Consider the following 23225-nt stretch of genomic DNA (forward strand, 5'->3'; position numbering starts at 1 on the left):
CGTACTATGTGTTCAGTTATTCATCGGTTATTGATCTCTTTAGTTTAGGGTCATATTTTCCTCTCTTCAGCATTTCTCATAGTGTCTGATGGTGCCTGGAGCGCTAAGAGCTCCCAGAAGTTTGGCTAGTCAAGTCTCAGATGCTTTTGACTTTATGGTCTTGGATAAATGTTTCATTCACAAATAGAAGAGAAAGAAACATTAGAGCACATTTGAGTATTCATGTATTGGACTTTGATTCTTCGGTTGCTCATAAAAAACAGATGATTCCACCTCCAAGATTGATTTTTATTATCTCCAGACATGATTTGCCTTGAAATCAATACAATAATGTAAACTGTCATTGCAAATAGAGGACATTGGTCTGCAATGCATTTATTAACTGCCTCTGATAAAAACCACAATGAAAACGGTCAACATGCTGGTATTCCAAAAAGAGAAAAAGTGAGTCCCAAATGCTCAAGTTATAGTTTATCTACAGGAAAAACCTATTTTAAAATCTTGTATGTGAAATGGTTTATGCAAGTAAGGAAAAAATGTAGCTAGATCTTGAACATTGTAACACTAATGGCTGTTTAAGAGACTTAGGTAATTAGATGGTTAATCAAACTTGAAACTACTGCTTATCTGCCTAGGTCCACATAATGAATATCAGCAACATGAATGGAAATCCAGCCCAAGGAAAAGCAGTGCTCTGTCCGTTTTCTCTCGCGTTGGATGCAGCCGTGTGTGCTTGGCATCGCTTGCCTTTGTCTTAGCTGCTTGTTTGAAGCATCTGGTAATTGAACATAAACTCTTGCACTTGAGCATTCATGCTTGAACCTGAAATTACCTTGTCACCCACACTGGCTTTCATTAAAAAGCTAACAGATGCCCTGGCATGCTCCTATCACAATAAATGATGCAGAGAGTCAGAGCCTCATATGCTGAAATGGCTTTGGACTGTATGGTCTCCTCTTGTCCAGCCTGGAATAAATGTCCTCCTCTCTGCATTCTGCAGCAGCCGCTCTGGCCATTACACATCTGAGCTGCTTGCTGCTGTTTAACTCGGACATGCCCTCTGAGTATAATAGGTGGGATACTAATATTTCTTATGTACTTGACGAAAATGTACATATCCCTCAGCAAAAACAAACACTGCTTTTCTTTTTTCCACTTAAAGAACCAGACCATGTTTCTTCTGTCTGTAAGCAGCTGTTGTAGTTTTCACTAGCTGATTTGTGTCCATTTGCAATACTTTCCCCTCCAAAGCCATGAATATTTACAACAGACTTTTCCTATTTAGGCAAAAGAGTAAAGGGGAGAGGGACCTATACTGCAGACCTTCAATGGAGGATCTTTTACAAAATGTGCAAACAAATCTTGAATAAAGTGAAATGGGCAAGGCTGGAAGAAGAAAGGAGGAATAAGCCTTTGCAAGATCTTAGAAATTTTTCCTTGTAAGCAGAACAGTCTGAAGGCACAGTTAAGTTTTGGAGAGGAGTTCTGATTTCTTCAGTTTTTTACCCTGGATAAATGTGTCAAAACTTGAGTATTGCCTTCTCTTCATTCTCCTTTGACCTCCTCCTCTATGCCAGGATAGATGTCTAAATAAGCATTTAGGTATTAGGTGCGCAGGTTTCAGAAACCAGCATTGGAAATGCTGACATTATCTCCTTTTTCTTCATCTGTCTCCGAGCTGCTCGATTCCACTGATTTGAGGCCAACAACAGGAGTGGTATCTCCTGAGCATGTTACAGTTCAGTCTTTTATTGTAGTAAAATACTCTATATTCCTTCAGCAGCCAGGGCTGGCAAAGCATATCTCATTGTTTACTAAGCACTTTGATAGCCTTAAATGAAAGGCACTGCAGTTATTAGCATCACTGAATCCCTTCCCAGCAGAGCAGAGCACACAGCCTCCACAGCTGAGCCAAATTGGAAATGAGCACATTTGGAAACAGGACGCTGAGTAGCCATCTAATGCAGACAGGTCTGCCTGTCTCTAGGTGGAAAAAACCCTCCGGTCAGTTGAAATCTTGCTGATGGGCACAATATACATGACATTGCTTCTCACTTTGCCCTGGTCCTCCTGTATCATTCAGAAGGTATTTGCATGCTCTGGACTGACCTTTTTTTTTTTTTTTTTTAGAAGGCATTATCTCTGAGTGTCAGTCTCCGATTTGTTTTATGTCACTTATGTCATGCCATTGTAGATTGTGTCCCACTGTGTCATGTCTTCCAGATCAATATGACACAACATAGCACTGCATGAGCTACAATGAGCAAACGCAGCGACGCAAAGCTGTTTACCCTAAACAAGTAATCCCTCCTAATGGACACCCAATCAATAGAAAATCAGGGTGGGATGGTTTCTTTTCAGACTGGATAATTGTTACCCTCAGACCATACCAGTGATGTCTGCAGCCTGCTGCTTTGCAGCTCAGAAATGCATCACAGCTTCCCAAAATGAGATGCAAAACGCAGGCAGCGCTAACAGCTGATGACGGGCTCCCTTTAGCGGGGGACGAGGGACAGAAGCGCCGCAATTACAGCCTTCATACACATGGGAAGTGCTGCTGAGCTCCGTTCCTTCTAACAAACCGAAAGCTAGCAAGAAAACTTTGTTAAAATCTCTTGTACTATAAACCAAAGACATTAAACCTGTCAGAAATACACCGAATTCTCTGCAAGACGCTGCAGCAATAAAACTAAGGGACGCAACGCAGGACAAAGATAGGTAAGAAAAGCTCAGACAGCCTCAGTGCACCCCGCTAGCGAGGCCGGGGCCGATGGCGGTGGCATCCCGAGCTGTCCCGTGCGGCAGCACGGATCTGCTCCAGCTGAGGACCATCCCCGTGAGCTTTCACGCTGCTCAAACCATCCCAGCTCTGATGATAAGGTGCAAGCTGAGCCGCTCTGTGAGCCGCCAGCCTGGCTGGCACGCAAGGAAAACCACACATGAAGCAAAAAAAGTGCCGTTTCTGTCACACCAAGCGTGCTCCTGAAAATGCTGGCATGAAAGGAAGGCTGGGAGGGAGCTTTCCTGCTTCCCTGAGCCTTCAGAGACACCTACAGACAAAGCACCGACCAGTCTGCAGAGGTTACATCCCAGCACAGGCAGTAAGCCCTGCTTTGCTCCCGCCCTTCAGGAAAAGGTCTCCTCTTTCTCTGCAGCAAAGCCAAGCCTAGGGCAGTGTAAAGTCTGCTGTTGCTGCATTTGCTGTACGGACAGGACACCTACGGAATGCATGTAGGTTATTTTCTTCTCTTGCTGTTTCTTATTTGGGACTAAAAACCAGTTTATTTCACCTGCTGATGACAGAAGGCTTTTCATCTCCTGAGAGCATTCCTGTTAGCATGCAGCGTTCACTTATTTTTCCTCTAAAAACTTCTCAGTAATGCCAGATGAACTTTTTCAGAGCTGACCTGGAACAATTTTCCTTGCTTTTTGTCTGTTCTTTCTGAAGGAGAGCTGGGAAGTGCCAGGCGCTGCTTCCCTCTGTGGAGGGCTCAGAAACCTGCAGGCAGCTGTAAGGGGTGACAGTACTAATAGAAATTCTTACCCTTTATCTGCAACTGAATCTTTCAGCCTTATTTTTAAAACTATCTCAAAACGCACCAGAGTGCTCCAAAGGAGAATATCAGCTCAAAAATATCACCAAAATCACAATTTTTTTTTAAATTAACTGTCCTTGACATCCAAGGAAAACAACCTGCACATAGAGGGGACAGGACAGTAACAGGGCACTAAGACCAGCTCTCCCGTAGTATCTGTCTCCCTAGACTGCCTCTCTGGCCTTGCAAGTGGACAATAAATAAATGAGTAGCTAGCTCAGAAAAAAACAATCCTTTTTTTAAATTTTTGACTTGGATGCTAACCAACATGATTTCGGTGTCATTAAAGCACTCGCCATAATTTAAAAAGTGCCTGATGTTACCGGTTTTGAAAATGCAAATCTAATAATTTTGATTACCACTTGGCTGTGTATCACCAAGGTGTGCCTACACTCGGCTGCCCTCAATTGGCTTCTGAATAACATTTTCCATTTGCTGCTCTGCGAGGGTTATTAAAGGGGGGAGGGATGTTTTTGGTTTTCAGCCTTCCCAGTCCTTGAGAAGAAATGGGTAAGCATTCTCCTTGGGGTGATTTGTAAAGTGCACTGGGGGGGCTCGTGCTTGAGCTGAGTGTGGCTTGGGTCAGAGCCCTCCCTGCGCATTGTTTGTCACCAAGCTGTATCAGCCATTCCCATAACTTGGTATGTTCAGCTATTAGATTGCAATGCTTCTTGACATGCCTGGATTGAAACCTGGGGGTCTGATTTTTGGAGGCATCCAGCACTTGCAGTTCCTACGGCGTCCACAAGAGCTGTGCTAAGCTGCTCTGGAAGGCAGGTCTTTAGTAAGCACCCATGTTTCATTCTTCATACGTTTATAAACTGTTTATATGCATTGCTGCAGGAAGAATCAGATTTATGGTGCGGACTTCTCATCTCTTGCAGAAGTGCCATGGAGGCGAGGGTTACCTACAGCAAAACCTCGGTGCTGACACTTGTTAAGGACTAGAGCTTACACGGATCATTGCGGGACTCATGTAGGAGAGCTCAGGGCTTTGTGGGAGGTACCCATTTCATCTCAGAGTCAAGTCCTTCATAAATATTTCATATAGGCTTTGAGCAGGGCAGAGGATGAACTGCTGATGCTGAAAGGAATTTCAGTAAGTGATTCTGTGCCTGAGCCCTACTGCAGGTGCAGGCATTTCTGTAGCATCCCAAGCTTGGGATGCTCTGGGTCTTCTTGAGTTTCAGTAGTAGCAATCCCAAGCGACTGTAAAATCCTGATACATCAGTTAGTTACACAAAAACAATGTCATAAGTCTAGGCAATAATTAAGCATTATTTTAGTAATGTGCACTTAACGCTGCTTATACCTGAGAAATTTCAAATGCTTGTATTAATTAGTTAAGGCTCGTAACACGTATTGTGGATCTGCTAAGAGTTACTCTATTTTGTTAGAAGTTAAACCAAAATACAGATGAATTAAATTTGTCCAAGATAATACAGCCACGTCCCTGAGGACTTGATCTGAAGCCTATATAGTCAGCGATGCAATCTTTTTCACCACCTCCTGTACACTTCTGGCAAGGTCTCTGAAAACCCAGGAACAGCTTTGTATCCCCTGAATTTCGTTGAGTAGTTCTGCCCAGTGCATATCTTTGTTGCTGTATCCTTATTATTTTAGCAGAGAATTAAGCAGTTGGCCAATACTCTCTGGAAGAAATACTTAAGATTTTGGTTTCATATACCAGAGAATGAATAATGCTCGTAGTATTTTAGCATGACAGCTGTGCAGAATAGACTTTTGGAATAAGCAAAAATATCTATCTGTATATGATTTTCACACTTTCGGTCTCATTGTTAAGCAATATTTTTTCTCCTTTTCATTTCCTCTGAGGCCCTGTAGAAAAAAATTACGGCATTTTTGTCAACAGAAATGAAAGACAAATGTTAACTTTAGAGGCAGAGGGAATTCACGGGCACAGATGAGGAGCTGAAGCCTGCATAATGTGTCATGGCTCATCTTTCTGTGCCACCATTTTGCTCGTACTGCACGACTAAAGTGAAAAATAGACAATTAAACCAGTGGTAAAGGCTCCATGTGAACTCCAGCTGTGAATAAGGGATTAGTCCTCAAGCCCAAGGTGGAGCTGCTACGTGCTGCTGCCCATATTTAACAGACAGAACTTGCTACATCACCAATACCTGCAGGTTTGGGGGCTTTCCTTTAGAAATGTCGTGTTTAGGACAATGCCCTTTCTCACCTTTCTTCTGCTTCACATCCCCAAAATACTGGTTCAGTTCTTATTCAACAGGTCAGTGACATCTCAGGTAAGACCACAGAGGTCCTAAAAAGTGAGTCTGACCTACTGACTGACCCAAATCAGCTGCACGTCAGGCAGAGGAGTTACTACACCCAGAGCCACATCTTACCCCAAAACCCTTCTGTCTGACATTACTACAGGACTTGGCTTATTGGGGCAGAGTTTTGGTTTCCATGGTATGAAAGGTTTGGTTGGTGTCACTCATAATTTATATTTATTCTCTGTGTGGGCCCTCCTCAGGCAAAGAAAACTACCTGGATTTAAAACATCAAACAATCCATCAGACAGAGAACATGGCCAATATTCTAAAGAAGCACTGAGTTTTCAGTAAACATAACATACAACAATAATGTTAGTCTAATGTTTCCCTTTCCAGGTCCGAGCAGATATCACTCACATTTTTAATATACCCTTCTTTATTCCAGTTTTAGAGATTTCACATTGTGAGAGTTTTCTTAAGGCAGAATTTAATTTAGGAACAACAAAATAGGGGGGTTTATAACCATGGTGAGCAAGGTATGACTGTGAAACAAATCTTTGAAGTAAGAAGATTCAAATAAAATAATCTCTGGTCTCCAAGCTTTTTCAAAAATTTTACCTAAGCCTTTCAGATCTGCTGCACTCTTTTTCAGCCTTTTCTTTTCTCCTTGTTCATCCAGACGGTGGCTAGAAGAGGATTCTGGAGGATTTATTAACAGTGTTTCAATCCAACAAAAAGAGAAAGGGATCGGAGGATAAAATCAAAGATGTGATAGTTCACTTGTTGCATTAAGGATCTTCCTAAGCGATCACGGCAAATTTTTCAAGTTCTGGTGGCAATGCTGCAGTTGCGCTAGACTGCTTAGGATCTTTTTGAGCTCTACATGTCTCTCCATTTCTCAGGAGGACAGGATTAATGTTTTTTCCCCCCCGTCTGTTTTCCTTGTTGTTTGTAGATGCAACCCGGGTTATGGTGTCACCTTTCAGCATGGATGTCACTGTTGGAGAAAGCATTGTCTTGCCTTGTCAGGTATCTCACGATCACTCACTAGATATCATGTTTACCTGGTCGTTTAATGGACACCTGATAGACTTTGAAAAAGATGGGGATCACTTTGAAAGAGTTGGAGGGGTAAGTATTAATACTAAAGCAATCTCCTCACAGTAATAAAAGTAGGTAACATAGAAAAAGGCTACTAACAGAAGGAATGGACTTGACTAAGTTGATAGTAGGAGATGTTATCTTGTGTCTTACAGACTGAGAAGATGAACATTGCCAGTATGCTACTTCATTACAGATGGTGTAGAATTGTTATGATTTCTTAATGACGTGACTTAAATCTGCTTGCATGAACGATGTGTTCACATTGCAGTGGGATGCATGTCAGAAGATCTGTAATATGTTTTCTCATTGCAAAAAACTGCCTTCTCATTCAAGGAAGAAGCCCATAATAGTTTTTCTCTGGCTGTAACAGTAAAAGAAATGTAAATGTAGCCAATTGTAGAACTTTGTATTTATACAGAAAATAGCGGGAAGTCAGAGGATATCCTCAAACTTGTTCAGGCAGTGTTTGTTGGCATGTTCATCTGTCTCTGTCTGTGTCCTCCCCTTGTGACCACATGCTTAGAGTAAGTGTTTTTGCTCTACACAAAACAACCTGCATAGTATTACAAACATCACCGACCATCAGAGATGACATTTCTTTTCCATGTTATCTGTGCACGTTTCCTGGCAATGTCACATCGGTCTCTTTGGGTTGGTTGTGGTTGTTTATGGGAAAGCCAGTCAGTACCCACTGACAATGCAAGCTTTTGCAATGTCCAGAGAATTGTTTGGTTGGAGGTTGAAAAGATCATGTTTATGGAAATCCGATAGCTAGGAGAAGAGTCAGGTGTGAAAAGATGGTTAAACTGCCCATTAAATACAGCCCTGGGCACCGCTGTCGCTCAAGGCCATGATCAAGTGGCAGGTACAGGGAAGAAAAGGTAGTGAAGGTAGGAATTACTTTCGTTCGTTAGGAGAGGGGAAAATCTGCTTGGGTCATTTGCCATTTTCTGCCTCTTCAGGAAGGTTTAGGACCAGAGAGCCTGCAGCAAAGTAAGGGTGCCTGTGATGGTCTTTCCCTGCTTGATTTTCTCTGCTTTTTCTTCAGTTGTAAAGTGCAGGTTGTTTCAGCTTTTCTCATAGTTTTAGATTTCCTGAAGGTGTTGTGGCATGAGTTTTGGGAATCGGAGAGGGTCAGTGCCATAGGAGGTATCTCAGGACACCATCTATTAGAAAGGGGGTTCATACGAGAAGGTAGCATGTCTGTCAGACCTGCCCCAGGTTCTCATGCCATTCTTCTGACTAAAAGTAATTTCCAAATAATTTTTACTAAAAGAGGAGCAGCAATTTCACAGGCTGTGTCTGAAAGATGGGTGAAAAGTTTGCTTTCCTTTGTAGCCATAATGTTTTCCTTCGCAGTTCAGATTTCATCTAGTTTAGCCTGTTGCATATTAGGCAGGACTTGGGGAGTTTAATTTCTAACTTATCTGCAATTTAAAAATGTTTTCTCATCCTTCCTAATGAATTTTTTTCCACTTCTATTGCGTGAAGGTAGCAAGAAAAAGAAGGAAAGAAATGCAACAAATTTTCAGCAGAGGTAGAAAACTGGAAAGGGTTTTGCATGTTGCTCTAAGGGAGGTTTTACAGAGACTCATGCTCCACTGGGTTTCAGGCAGACTGGCAGTCTGTGTTTACATTTGTCAGGAGTGAAATTTAATGCTGAAAGGAAAAGGAAATATGATTTACAAGCCTTGCTGTTATCCCTAAAAAGAATCATTAAAAGATGCACTTAAAGATTGATGCCTAGGGCGCACATCAGCAGCAACGGCTCTTCCTGGCAACTGTGCCTGATTGGCCTGCAGAGCTATAATTACAAACTTTATTAATATTCTTCAGTCAGAAAGCCACGACCACAAGGTTACCCTGAGATTTCTAATGTACTGAATGCTTTGTGTCTGGAGAAGAATTTAGAGAGAGTTTTCAGCTTCCTATACATACAGAAACCTAATTAGTTCTATTCAACAGTTAATCAGACATGCACTTGGCATTTGGAAAACAAATTACCACTGTTAGGTGATGCAAGACTTCCTCGGAGAGTGCTGTTCTCATGATCTTTAGCACAAAAATGCCGGGCAATCAAAATGCTGGCCGTAATACAAAGCCGTGAAACTGTTGCAGATGTCTCATAATTTGGGCTGGTTTTCACTTATGAAATAGATGTAGACACAACTTGGGCATCTGAATACCAGAGAGGCTATAGACTGGATATCCAGAGAGAGAAAGGAGGAATCGGAGCGAACCTGCCCTACATAAGCTTTGTCACATTGTTTTAACGGGGAAAGTGCTTAACGGACCCAAACCAGGCTCCCCTGCTCCTTGTAGGAGCCATAATTTTAGAAACGCTCCCACTCTTATCTTCAAGGCAGACTCACATAATTTTAATAGGCCATGGCTTGCATTACTAATGTTTTCATCAGCCAGTGTAAAGTAAATCCATTAGTCACAGTGTCCTTCATGTGATAATGATGTTTAGCGCTCATTAAAAAGTAATTGTAACCACTTTTCCCTACTTTATCAGCAGGATTCAGCTGGTGATTTGATGATCAGAAGCATCCAGCTGAAGCATGCTGGGAAATACGTCTGCATGGTGCAAACAAGTGTGGACAAGCTATCGGCTGCTGCAGACCTGATTGTAAGAGGTATTTGAATTTTGTTACTGTTGTTGTTGTAAAATTTTTTTTTTTTTTTCCTATCTTCTGCTGCTGGTAAGACAATTCCTGGGCTTGGAGACATTCATTGAGATACTAGCATCTTGTAATTAATCTAAGAAATAAGCTCTAATTACACGCTGGGGTTCACAGTACATTCTCAAACAGTGCATATAAAGATTCTTTCATATATACATACTCGTACAACAGACACACAGCACAGATAAACACACTAGTACCTGTTCATGTCCTGAATGCAAAACTTGCACCAACTGAGCTCATTTATTTGATGAACTATGCAGCAGAAACAGTATCCAGCTTATTCACTGCATTTCTGCCCAGCAATATTGTTCCATTTCTAGAATAAACATGATTTAGTAACTTCACTGATATTTCAAGATCTATTTATTACCATACACAGGTGATCTGTAAGTATGACTTTAACAGAGATGCAATTAGTTAACCTGAGTCTGGATCCTTACAATAAGTATGATGCAGATTTTCCTGCTCATTAGCTTTGAGAAAGGCAAACACTGGTGCTGCTCTGTATCTGCTACCCTCAGTTCTTGTAGACCCCAGCAAAATCATAGTTTGCACATTCTCCATGGAACCTAAGTTCTCAGGCAACTCAGTGAAAGGAGGAAAGTATGAAAAAGAAGTAAGAAATTCCCTCTTTATCAAAGCTGTGCCAGAGTACAGTGTGCAAGATTAGCCCTGAACTTTCATTCAGAAATGCGCCCGTGTCTCCAGCCGGGTGTTTCTCTTATCCTCATAATATTGTTACGCTTTTCGCCCCGTTTCCCTCATAGGTGTATGAACGCAGACATTCTTAGCCATGTGCCACACAAAGAGCTGGGCCCCTGGAGGCAGCGAAGCTGCTGCTCTTCTCCCCAGGAGGTTGCCTGGGCTCCCCGTTACACTGACTCTTGGGTTTTTGCTGCAGCATGATTTCAGATGGATTTTTTTTTGTTTTGCACAAACATTTCAAAACAGCCTGCTGATGGACACCTCGGTTAGGTAATTTCCTTAGTGCTGGCTCTGTAAACAAACAGGAGGAACATTAAATTCTCACAAGAAAATTACTCTTGGTGATGGTAAAAATACCGGTCTTGTCACTCCCCAGAAACATCAATGGGGATGTCTCCATTCAGGCCAGTGGTCCCACGGCTGCGCTGAGAGCTGTGCTGTACTGTCTCTCCAACTGCATGAAAATTGGGAAATATCCCTGGGCTGTGAGACTGGAGGGGGAGCAGAATAGCTGGTGCATAAATAGAGCCTTCAGAATATTTTTTAGAAGTTTTTAAATATTGGAGTTATGTCAAAGTAATAAAGAGAGTAGATACTAGAATAAAAATCAATTATTTATGTCAGGGAATATCAAACAAGAGCATACAGAAGTAACCCCTGGCACCAGTACACACAGATCAGCCCACTTGTTCAGGATGGGATTTTCTCATGCCATCAGAACAGAAGAAGCATGTGTCTGTCAGCAGCCCAAAAATATTTGGTAAATTGGTAACTGATAATTTTTCCTTCTCTTGCCCTACTGTAGCCTGCACCCTGCAAAGAAGTATATTCTGAAATGTTGGGAATAACCATGGTTATTCCAAGACATGAAGTGAAGACAGTTTGTTTCAGCCTCTGCCAAGCAGTAGGAGTAATTTGTGAAAGATGCAGTGAAATTTAATTTCTCTGGTGTAACTTGCGGTGGGGGGGCTAAAGGAGCTGACTGCTCCATGAGGCTGCATTGCACGGCTACTCCCCCCAGCAAAACAATTTAAACTTTTAATTTCTGAGAAATTAAATCTGGCTAGACCTGCTGAAACTTTCATTTTAAAGACAGGATATTGGAAGGTTTCAGGGTATTTTAGATACTTAAACATGTCCAGCTCTTTCAATATCATATGAGAATAATTTTAGTCCACAGAGTGAATCGCAAGAGAGTTTGCTTGAGATGGAGCTTTTGGGGAGAGACTTCACCTCAGGTACGGCAACTGACAGTAATGGCCATATGATACAGGAGAGGGGTCCTCTCTCTGATCGGTACGTCCTACAGTGCTTTACTGGTTCAAAGGAACCCAGCAGTAAAGCAGAAAATGTTGGTTCCTACTCGGACACGATGCTGATTACAGGCAGGTCCTTCGCTCTTCACCAGCCTCGGGGTGCATCCACGCTGCAGCCAAAAATCGTACTTCTATATCAGCCGGCCCTAAAGCAGCAGACGTGGGATGGCGGAGCCCATCCCGAGCGCTGCCGCGAGCGCCTTGCTCTGTCGGGTAGCCGAGGCATGCCACAGCCCTGCGGCTCGCGCGGAGGCACCTGGGAGCTGCGGGCAAAGCCGGTGGTCTCTGGGTTTGTGTTTCTCCCCCATGCCTCCCGATCTCAGCTAGGTAACGAGAGCTGCTAAACCACAGCTGGGGCTCCACTTAACTCCTCTGCAGGGACTCAGTTACCTCCGTCCTGAGTAAGGAAAGAAGACCAGAGTGGTCCTTCCTTGAGCCACTGCAAAGCTCCAAGCACCCCTCTCCTGTAATTCTTCTAACAGGTCCCCCAGGTCCACCAGAAGCTGTGACAATAGATGAAATCACCGACACCACCGCTCAGCTGTCCTGGAGGCCAGGAGCAGACAACCACAGCCCTATTACAATGTACGTCGTACAAGCAAGAACCCCCTTCTCGGTGGGATGGCAAGCGGTGAGCACAGGTAGGTCCATCGCCTGACCCCCAGAGAGCTCTGCCGATGGAAAACACATCCATCGGGACCCACGCACGGGCCGAGTGGAGCAGCTCTGCACCCTGAAGAGAAAAGTAATTTCACTGGCTGCAGAGCACTGGTCTTATTAACTAGTTCCAAGTTTGGCAACCCAAAGATTTAGGGTCCAGTCAGTGTTATTACTCATCCATTTTTCTCATGAATGTTTAAGAGAAAACAGAATGAATTCCTATCTTTTGTTGCCGCACTGGAGATATACAACAGTAATTGTGGTTTATAAAGACATCCCTCAGGGACAGACCATGTCATCTGGCCTATCTTTAAGTAGAATTATTTTCCTGATAGAGAGGAAAATCCCATGATGTAATTGCTCATTCCGTCAGAGGTTAATTTTGTTCCAGTAACCATTAAATAGAAGGAAGACTGTGTTTTAAAAAGAGAAAAATAAAAACCCTTTAAACCTGTTGTCTTGACACTTTGTTTTCAAAAAGTGGCAATTTAGGAGAAACTCTTTAATAGCAGGAATTTCTGTGCTAAAAGCACAAATGTTTTAGTGCCGCCTCTTTTACTTCTTTGCAGTTAACAAAATGTTAGAAAAATGAGAAGAGGTTTATCAATCATTATTCACTTAGTATTTACGTTAATCCCTCACTTTTAAGGATATCAGATACGACCTCTTCTCAGCAGTCTTTAATACTTACAGTGGGTTTTGTTGCATTCCTAACCTGTGGCTGTCTCCTAGTTCCAGAGATCATCGATGGCAGGACGTTCACAGCGACAGTGGTGGGTCTGAACCCTTGGGTCGAGTATGAATTTCGAGTAGTGGCTGCCAACCTCATCGGGATTGGAGAACCCAGCAGACCTTCAGAGAAAAGAAGAACGGAAGAAGCTCGTAAGTACTGGTGGGCAACTGAGTTAAGTCTTGTTGAATAAATGCTTGTTGGTGCTAACAGATGTGTTGCACTGGAGGAAGCTGAGGAGCGCTTTCTGCGCCCATTGCTCTCCTCCCTCGTGGCACATTACTTGTGTGCACAGAACAGGCAGTAGAAGCTGTGGAGCTCCTGACGGGCTCTTTTGCTCACTCCATGAGTCCTGGATGTAAAGGAAGGCTTCACCCCTTCTTCCTGAAGAAAGCAATGATTTTCAAAAAAAAGGTATTTGGGCAGGTTTTTTTGAAAAATACTGCCCAGTATCCGTTGATGAGAGAGATGAAGTCTGAGAGCAGTCCCTCTGGTTTCCCATGATCAGTGTGATGGAAACTCTGGAGCACAGGCTACAGCACCTTGAGAGCAGGAGTTTGAGCTTTACAGCTGGAGAGTCAGCAGCACCTTGATGCTGGGGGCTTCTGTGGTTCTTGGGATTAATTTGGACCTCGTCCCTGTGGGCCATCAGCCTTCAAGAAACCACCCTGGGCTGCCCTATGGGGTTGGATCATTTCATGGGCTTACTGAAGGTCTGTCTTGTGCAACCCTCTCCTAAACACACCACTGCCTCCCAGAACCACACTGTCTTCAGGCTGCTGCAGGCACAGCTTAACGGTGAGAACTTTACTGCTCCTTGGTGCTGTCCCTGTCTTTTGATCTGGCAGAAAGGGGTCATGGCAAGGTGTAGGCTCAGCGTGGTGGCTGCAGGGATGTGTGTCTCGTTTATGGGAAACCCCTGGTAGGTGGCTCCTCTGTTCTCTTTTAGCCTGTAATGGAACAGAATATGAAATAAGAAAATAAATAAAAGCCCTTTTTTAGGAAAAACAAATATTTAAACTAAACAATTAGTGACTGAATATACAAGTTAACTGACATACTTCTAATATACTGTTATTGACATACTTTTAATGTGCTGTTTGCCATGGCAAATTAGTCATTTCCTAATAGCATTTCTGGTACCCAGCAGGGGAACGCCAGCACAGTCCTGTTCCTGCATCGGTCTGTTCCATTTCAACATTTCTGGTTTCAAAGTTGTCACGTGCATTTTATGCATCTTTTTTTGCAGTTCCTGAAGTGACCCCAGCTAACGTCAGCGGAGGTGGAGGGAGCAAGTCTGAGCTGGTCATTACTTGGGAGGTAAGTGGAGTCCAAACCGAGAGGAACATTAATACGTTTCTGACCTAGATGCACCCTTTCACCCCAGACCCCAGGGGAAGCATCTGTAGATTTTAAACGGTTTGCAGTAAAAAAGCCCACATTGTGTGATAAAAATAGCCCAGCTATTAAAATTGAGCTAAACCACTTCCCCACCCCAGGCCCCTGTGCAAGGAAGCCAGCAGAGGAGTGCTGTGCAGGGGACCACGGGGAACAGGCTGCACGTCGCTGCTTCGACACGAGCTCAGCTCTCCCTGACTCTCAGCACATCTGTACGCGTACAGCAAAACGTGGATGGGCAGAAACTACCTGAGGGATAAAACAGAGTCTGTGAGGCCAGGCTTGCCATGTCCTGACCTGGCTGAGAATTGTTGTGGCTGACTCTCAAGCTTCATCCCTCATCCCTGCGCTGGGATATATGGCAGCAAATAGTTAAGAGTTAGCACAACGCATTGCATGCTGGCTTTCATTGCTGCTAATGAAAGCCAGCAAGAGGAGATACAGAGATGAAAAATGTTTAATATTCCTTAAGGCAGTCAGGGTTAGAACTTTAGTCATTTGTCTGCTCATATTTTCATGTTACGATGCGATGCAGCTGGCATATTTTTCCTGATAATGAACTTCACTAGACATGCTAACACTTCCACTTAGCACTATTTCTGACCAAGCTGGCAGAATGAATCGCCAGAGATATTTTTAAGGTTATTAAAAAACTATAAATGGGTTTTTGTCCTTACCACACAGCTCAATGTGCTAAATTCCCTCCTCCGTTGGACTAATTAGCTACGCTGTGTCTCCTAAAGATACTGCAATATGTTTCAAAAACACACATGGCAAGAACATCAGCCATTGATTTGAGTTGTAATTTGCACAAAACATAATTTGTATTTTGATATAACAGTCAGTTTACTCTTTTAAATGTCCAGAGGCCTCTTCTTTATGGTCTGGTGTATTTTTTGAGCCTTACAATACACAGTAAGAAGCAGTCACCAAAAGTAACCCCTGCACATGCTTAAGCACCGTGGACATCTGAGGGAGAGTGGCCCATAATTACAGATTATTTTAATATATTGAAGCTTATGGTTTTGATGCAGCTTTTAGGGGGCTGCAAGCCTGAGAGTAGGAAGTGTCAGTGCGTTCAGAAGTGACCTGGAGGTGACAGGTTGTTTCTTCTAGCTGTTACCTCGCTCTTACGTGCCCTTCTCCATCACGAGCCGCTCCCTGCCATCGCGGTCTCTAACAAGTCACGTCATACAGGATGCGGATAGTGGGCTGACCTGGTCTGGGTCACCGTGTGGCAACAGGCCAGCGAGGGACCACCAGCCCCGCGCTGGCTGGGACATTGCCCAGATACGTTCTTCAGGGCTTCACGTGCGATTCCAAAGACATGAGAGCAGCTGCACGTGTATTGGGAAAGCAGGAACCGTGTCCTTGGTTCACCCCAACAAATCTCAGACTCTTTGTCATTGCAGTGCCGAAAATTACTCACACTGTTACTGGAGGTTCCATCTAGTCAATGAAGGAAGGTGGGCACCTACAAAGGTGAATTCAGTCTGAGGCAAAGCGTCTTCTGGAGGTGCTGCTCCCCCCCTGACTACAGAGAGCTCGCAGAGCAGCAAGGCTGTACCAGGGGTGGGATGGGATGAATTCAGGTTAGATGCGAAGCAGGACTCCAGCCGCCTCCCGCCTCTAATGCTCTCTTTACGACAGTAGCTTCAGAAGGACCAAGAGGCAACAGCCAGCACGCAGACGGGGAGGTAAACGCGTGCCATTGCTGAAAGCGCTGTTTCTCACGTTCTGCCTGCCCACAGACAGTGCCCGAGGAGCTGCAGAACGGAGGCGGCTTCGGGTACGTGGTGGCCTTCCGCCCCTTCGGCACCGTCAGCTGGATGCAGACCGTCGTGGCCTCCCCGGACGCCGCCAGATACGTCTTCCGCAACGAGACCTTGCCGCCCTTCTCTCCCTACGAAGTTAAAGTCGGGGTGTACAACAACAAGGGGGAAGGGTCCTTCAGCCCCGTGACGGTCGTCTACTCGGCAGAGGAAGGTAGAACCAGGAGCCCACCCCACCACCTCTCCCTCCTCCCAGCCACTGGACGCGGCGGGGGTTGACCGGGTCTGAAAGCGTTTAGTATCCACCTTGACGTATCCTTTGATACCTAATCCTTGCTCTGATTTTTAATAAATGGCGAGCCATGATTAATTCTTTTGATAGTCATTAAAATAACATTAATCGTAATGAAATCTTTTGATATTAATGGAAAAGTAATATATAATCTGGAAAGAATTCCGCTGAGATTTAATATGAATTAATGTCCACTGATTAGAAAATGTTCCCTCTTGTCCTAATTGCAGTACATGGTATCCTGGATTGAGTTTAGTAATGACATTTTATTATTTCTTAGGTAGAGGAGCGGTGCCATCTGGCACAGGCGGACAGGCCATCATTTTGAAATGTGAAAGTTTGTTTTGGTCGCATGCTTCTTTTCTCATGCAATGAAGAAAATAAATCCCTTGAAGGCTGGGACTAATTGAACATAAAATTGAAAACTCTTAATTTTATTTTTAACTCCTCTACCCAGAGCCGACGAGAGCCCCAACCACTGTTTTGGCCAGAAGTCTTTCTGCTTCAGATGTTGAAGTTTCTTGGGCTCCCCCTTGGGAGAACCAGCACAAAGGAAGAATACAGGGATATGAGGTATGGAAACACAAAACAGCATCCTTTCAGTACTAAGTCTTGAGGAGACGCGGAGATAATATCAGGGCAGTCGTTGTGGTGCTGCTCTTGCCTTCCATGGGGCAGGTGGGTTCCCACAGCGTATTTGCTTCCTTTCATCTCTTCAGTACGCGGAGATTTCTCTCGCACTGTAAAGAATTACACATTTTTCTGTGTGTGATCTGGCTGAAAATAGAGAGCAGAGCTTGCTAGGGGAAACCTGCGTGCATGTGCTTCCATGGCCAAGCAGCATCTGAGGTCCTGGGGAGGGAGCGCTGCAGCCAGGCTGGCTTCTAGCAAGGAACAAGAAGGGATTGTAACAGGGTGCAGGATCTGTCCCTGTGGCACTTGCACTTTGGGCAGAAGTGCCACAGTTAGCGCTGGAAATGACCGGGTGCTGCCAAGCCCGTAGCTGGAGGTAGACACGTACCTGCTCTGCTTCTCAGGTCAGATGTTGGAGACACGACGAAAAGGAAGAAAACGCAAAAAGGATTCGAACAGTTGGCAATCAAACGTCTACAAAAGTCAGCAACCTGAGAGGCAACGCGCTGTATCACTTGGCAGTCAGGGCATACAACACGGCTGGGACCGGCCCCTCCAGTGCCGCAGTCAATGTCACAACCAAAAAGCCACGTGAGTGTTTGTGAGGACGCGGGGCTCTTGCCTGGGAGGGTTTCGGCCAGCGCTCCCCTCTCTCGTTTTCGAGCTTTCTCGAGTCTGAAGGAGCTGTCAGACTTTCTTTGCCAGGTTTTTGTGCAGAAGACTTACCAGCTTTTTTTTTTCTTTTTTGTGAGGCTCTTCCCCATGTTAAGTAAGCAGAGCATGCAAAACTGAAATCACAGCTGTGCAGGAAAATTAAATATTTATCTCATTGTTCAAGAGGGCTTTTTTCTTCTGGTCTCAGGCATGTTGAGCAACTGACTGAATCCTTTTTTCATTTAGAGCACTGTGTTGTGTCGCACCTCCTGTGACCTTGAGGACACAGATCAGTGGAACAGCTAATTAGCTTTCCAGGGTAATAGGGCTCTGGGCACGCTCAGTTATGGTGGTAGAAGCCTCGCTGGTACTGGGAGGGATCCAGCTGGGAAATGGTGCTCCTTAGTAATACAATGCTGTGTATATTTTGGTATAGCACCAAGTCAGCCCCCTGGGAACATCATATGGAATTCATCCGACTCCAAGATCATACTGAACTGGGACCAAGTGAAAGCGCTGGACAACGAGTCAGAAGTGAGAGGCTACAAAGTGAGTATTTTGTCAGCACAGGCAGCTGGACAACACTGCCCTGCACCACCTCCCTCACCACCCCCTGGTCCTGCAGGGAAGCCTCACTACGCTTCAGCTGTCACTGGGTTCTGGTGTTGGGCTATAGGGAATATTTCCATGAATCCACTGTCAAGTTGGGGTTTACAGTAGGACCAGACGAGGTGTTTCACATGGTACTTGCATGGTTTTCCAGGTTAAAACTGGAGCATTCCTCCAGAAACAGAGGCCATACCTGTGTAGAGTGAGCACGTTCTGCTGGCTACTCACCCTCGCCCCAGCAAGCAACCGTGCGGGTCTCGGCCCACGGACCTTCACCTGCTCCTTCCCTCTGAAGCTCCCACCTGCAGGACTGCTCTCCTGCCTTTGGTGGAAACTTTCCAAAGGCTGTAGCTGACTCCTTAATTGCAGATAAATAAAATGCTTTTTTAATAGCTCCCATTTTCTTCAGAAAGCAAAGCCAAAAGGAAAAGAAAGAGAATCCTCATTAGTAGCAGTTTTAATAGGGTATAATTTAACTAGAGAGAAATCTTGGGAAGAATTCAGCTCTATCACCTTACACAAGGGTTTAATTTGGCCCAAAGAAGACATCGGTGTGCAATTGCCAGCCGTTGTCTTGAGGGTTGAGTTGTGCAAACGTTTCCCACCAAAGCTTGAAACGATGAAGAACCTGGACATGCTTTGTATTTTGTTCACAATCTGGAATGCCAGCAGCGTCAGCTTTATGAGCCTGTGCCAGCTCTCCTGAATCTCTGCACTAACTTTTAAGTATCTTTGGTGCACTGTATCGGATTATCGAAAATAAGTAATTTCTCAGGGTTTTTAGTCAAAACCTCAGATGAACCTCAGCAGTTTGGACCAACTTTTCACTACGTGTTTTAGGTTTGAAATGCAAATTAAGTAGTCAGTTGAAAGGGGGTGAGAGAGACTCGTCCCCCTGAAAAATCAAACTCCATCTAGTAGGTTTCTAAAAAGTCCTCTTTTAACTTACTGTTAGGATAACACAGCCAGATTTCTTTCCTGAAGTGCAGCAAAACGTTGCCCATCTTTTTTTTTTTCTCCTGGAAATCTTACATAAATCAGTAAGTAGAATTCCCAGATCTTAGAAAGTAATTTGAAAAAGCCAGTTATACTGGGAAGCTGTTCATGGCACTGCATCAAATACCCCAACTCAGTTTCCTGAAGAAACATAGTAAGAAGTTTTGACCTCTCTACCTAAGCCTCGGGACTTATTTTAGCTTGATCAAGCTAAGGATTTCGCTGAGGGGCTCTGCCAGGTACCGAGGCCTCATGTGGTGCTGCCCATCGTCATCACCCCCCTCCCCGCCTGGGCTCTGTCGCCGCGGTGCTGGTGTGGGTCCCCAGCACAAACCCCTGGGGGGGTTTGAATGGCCCCTCCGTGACCAGACCGTGTGTCTGAGCATCAGAGGCAGGAAAAGAGCCGCAGCAAATCTGGACGCCCTTAGGGCAACAGGCGTCTCTGCCGTTTCTGCCTCCTCTTCTCTCTCCCCTTTGCTGCAGGTTTTGTACAGGTGGAACAGGCAGAGCAGCACGTCCGTAATAGAAACGAATAAAACCTCCGTGGAGCTCTCCCTCCCGTTCGACGAGGACTACATCATAGAGATAAAGCCGTTCAGCGACGGGGGCGATGGCAGCAGCAGCGAACAAATCCGAATTCCAAAGATATCAAGTAAGGATGGGAGGAACTGGGGTCCGTGCCTGCTCCTCCGGCCACCGAGCCACGGGGAGCCGGCGTCCCCAGCCCTTCTCCTCACCCGCTGGCGGGACGGACCTGCTTCACCCCAGTCACCGTTTGCTTCTACAAATGGGGATGAAGTGGTGGTGTCACCATCCCCGGAGGTGTTCAAAAAACACGTAGACAAGGCACTTCAGGACATGCTTTAGTGGGCACGGTGGTGTTGGGTTGACGATTGGATTCAATGATCTTAAAGGTCTTTTCCAACCTAAATGATTCTATGATTCTATGAACCAGAGCCTTGAAGCTGAGCAGGGGCGGGCTGTAGGTCTGGCCATCTCCCAGGCAGGGAGCTGAAACCCAGACTTACCTGGGACCAGGAGTCATACTTACGCCATCATAAGTAGTTATATTTAAGATTTCTAGACACTTCCCACTCTCTTACTTCCATACTCATATATATGTTGAATATATTGTTCCACTGCAATTCACTGTAACAAAATACCAAATGCAGTGTTCAGAGGCTTTTAAATTTATAAGGCTACTGTATAGCCATATTCCATTGTGTGTTGGATGCATAAATATTTATTTAGGGAAATGAGGTTGTGTAGAAGAACAAGCAGAAAAGAGAGTATTTTATTACACAACATTGCTTTTGCAAAATCTCCATGTCCCATCTTCCATTAATAATGCCACAGTTTATAAGCTGCATTAAATCAGGAGCCTCTGCAATGCAGGAATATGGCATTAAAATTACAGCAATGTAAAAAACCCTGGGTGAGATCAGAATTATCTCCACCACGGTTGTACGCTGTGGCTATATAAACCATACAGAGGAATTTAATCAGCAGACACAGGAGAGCGAAGGAGAGCAGGAACACATGCCAGTTCCGATCGGGCTGAACGCGGCGGGCCGCAGAGTGGGTGTGCAGCTCCGCCAGGATGTGGATCATGCCGGGCTGGTGCCATGAGTAACAGCTTGACTATAGTACAAATGTAAAAAAAATAAAATAATAAGTAAACGGGCCAGGAAGTAATAGAATTGTGAAAGTAGCCTCAACGCAACAGCGGCAGGATTTCAAGTTAAACCAAAAATCCAGTTAGAGAGGTGAAACCCAGTAAACAGGAGGTTATTGAAGCAGGAGGAGGGGACCTTCTCGGGAGCCACATCGCCTTCTGCCACCACCGTGCTTCATGGGAGGAAAGAGAATTAAAATCAGGGCAGGGAGAGGTCTGGGTTAACTAAGGCTGCCCTCCTCACCGTTCTCTTATTTTCTCCCCCTCTCTCCTTTTCTCAGATGCGTACGCAAGAGGATCTGGCTCTTCGACCTCCAACGCCTGTACACTCTCAGCCATCAGCACAATAATGATATCGCTCACAGCTCGGTCCAGTTTATGACAAAAATTACATAAAGGACTTCTTGTTTATAATATAAGCAACATTTAGCTAGTTGTTTTGAAGACACCCAGTACTAAGTAATATTGTGATTTGAGTACATCTTACTACTGGAAAAATGTTTATGCTTCTTTAGGAATGGCATTATACAGTACTTCCTCAAAGCAAATATAGCTTTGTCTGAAGTTTCCTTGGAAACTCTGCAATGCACTGAAAACATCTGTAATATGATGTTACCAAAGCAGTTTACATATGTCCTTATATGCATATTTTTTATTATATATTTAGTGTTTTATAGAATTTTTTAAAGTTAACATATGATGTAGATATTAATTTTTCCTCTGCTATAAAATGCTATGGACGACATTATCATGAAAATATTGTTTGGAATTTTTTCCTTTATGATGGAGAGTTCAAAGTTGTTCTTAGTAAATTGGCTGCAACTTTACTGTACAGTTTTACAAGGCTACGGAAGGCAGAACTGTTCCAGATCCAGTTTGTAATGCGGCTGTATTTAAATGGCAGTTACAATGATTCTTGTGTTAAATCAAGTGCTTATAACACACAAGATGTTATATTTTGTTCAGAGGTCTAAGCAAGACAAACTCGAAATAGTCAGTAAGAACACTCTAAGCTTGAAAAAATACAGGAATTTTGGTTGTTTGTGGACTACAGGACATGTAGCTAATATTCTGGCATCATGCAGCAAGGGTCCATTTTTACTGTCTTGAAATAGCTTTGTCTTTATCACAATTAGCATTAAATTGGGAAGGAATGAAGATACTGCAAAGATGCAATCTCTGCCTCTAGTGACAAAAAGGGACAGGTACCCGAAGGAGCGAGCGAATGACACGGTTCTCGCCTTCGGGTGTAAACCCGGCTAAATCCACCTCGCTTTGGGGGATTTTATTCCAAGAAAATTAGAATGCTCTGAGGCGTAAAGCTGCCCTGGGTTTCTTGTCCGAATACGCGCTTGCTTTCCACGTGCACTGGAACAGAACTCATCATCCTTTGTAACTCCGCTGTATAGAAAACGCTTAGGAAGTCTGGTCCGAACCGAGAGCGTCGGAGGAGCTGTGCCGTGCTTCGGGGAGCAGCCGGGGCTCCCGCGGAGGGGCAGGTTGTCCGCGGGGAGGTGGGATCTCCTGGTGGTTCTCTGCTAGGAAGCCTGCGCTTCTTTAGAAACTCTTCATGACGCCTGAAGGCAAAATAGAGTCACGCCGGAAAACGACAATATCCACAGCAAAATAATTCTTCTTAAGAGAAGGACTGTTTGTTACTACGGGGTAATTTTGTAAGTTCACTCAGATGGGATAACACTAGTAAAAGGCAACGGAATTTTCTATAAAATTTTCAGGTTTAAATGCGCTGCAGTGGTTTATTATACTTTTTTTTTTCTGATAGCTTGAATTTGCCTGTAACTTGTCTTTTTTGCTTACAAAATAATACAGTTAACTTTTAGACCTTCTAAATATATTTATTCAGTAACTCATAATCAGGATTCCACTTGTGTAAAAGTCAGGGGTGTTGACCAGAGAAATATTGTCAGTATTTCCAGCTGTGTTCCTTTCTTAGTTTGATATGGTTACTTCTATGTAAAAAAAAAAAAAAAAAAAAAGAAAAACAAAAAAACCCACAAAACCAAGAAAAATGGAACAAAAAAAAAAAGCTTCTGTAGTTTTCTCCCCAGTGTAAATGATATTTATCAGTGATCTAGCAGATGTAATCTTTTTTTAAAGGTATTGGTAATAAATATTCTGTCATTTGTAAAGA

The 23225-nt window shown here is 44.1% G+C and overlaps 1 protein-coding gene across 8 annotated transcripts in view; it reads left to right on the plus strand.

Moving 5' to 3' along the window:
* The window catches only part of LOC128137068 (contactin-4), a 351999-nt gene extending 328774 nt beyond the window's left edge, over nt 1-23225 (plus strand). For 7 of the 8 annotated variants that reach the window (XM_052777691.1, XM_052777690.1, XM_052777697.1 and 4 more), the window contains 11 exons: nt 6795-6970; nt 9462-9582; nt 12137-12295; nt 13047-13196; nt 14294-14364; nt 16194-16428; nt 16964-17079; nt 17544-17730; nt 18230-18342; nt 19882-20050; nt 21355-23225. In XM_052777691.1, the coding sequence (XP_052633651.1) occupies nt 6795-6970; nt 9462-9582; nt 12137-12295; nt 13047-13196; nt 14294-14364; nt 16194-16428; nt 16964-17079; nt 17544-17730; nt 18230-18342; nt 19882-20050; nt 21355-21455 (1598 nt within the window). In that variant the 3' untranslated portion in view covers nt 21456-23225. The remainder of the gene's footprint in view (nt 1-6794; nt 6971-9461; nt 9583-12136; nt 12296-13046; nt 13197-14293; nt 14365-16193; nt 16429-16963; nt 17080-17543; nt 17731-18229; nt 18343-19881; nt 20051-21354) is intronic. The other variant, XM_052777698.1, reaches the window with a different exon arrangement.

The sequence above is a fragment of the Harpia harpyja genome, chromosome Z (genome assembly GCF_026419915.1).
Source record: "Harpia harpyja isolate bHarHar1 chromosome Z, bHarHar1 primary haplotype, whole genome shotgun sequence".
NCBI lineage: Eukaryota > Metazoa > Chordata > Aves > Accipitriformes > Accipitridae > Harpia > Harpia harpyja.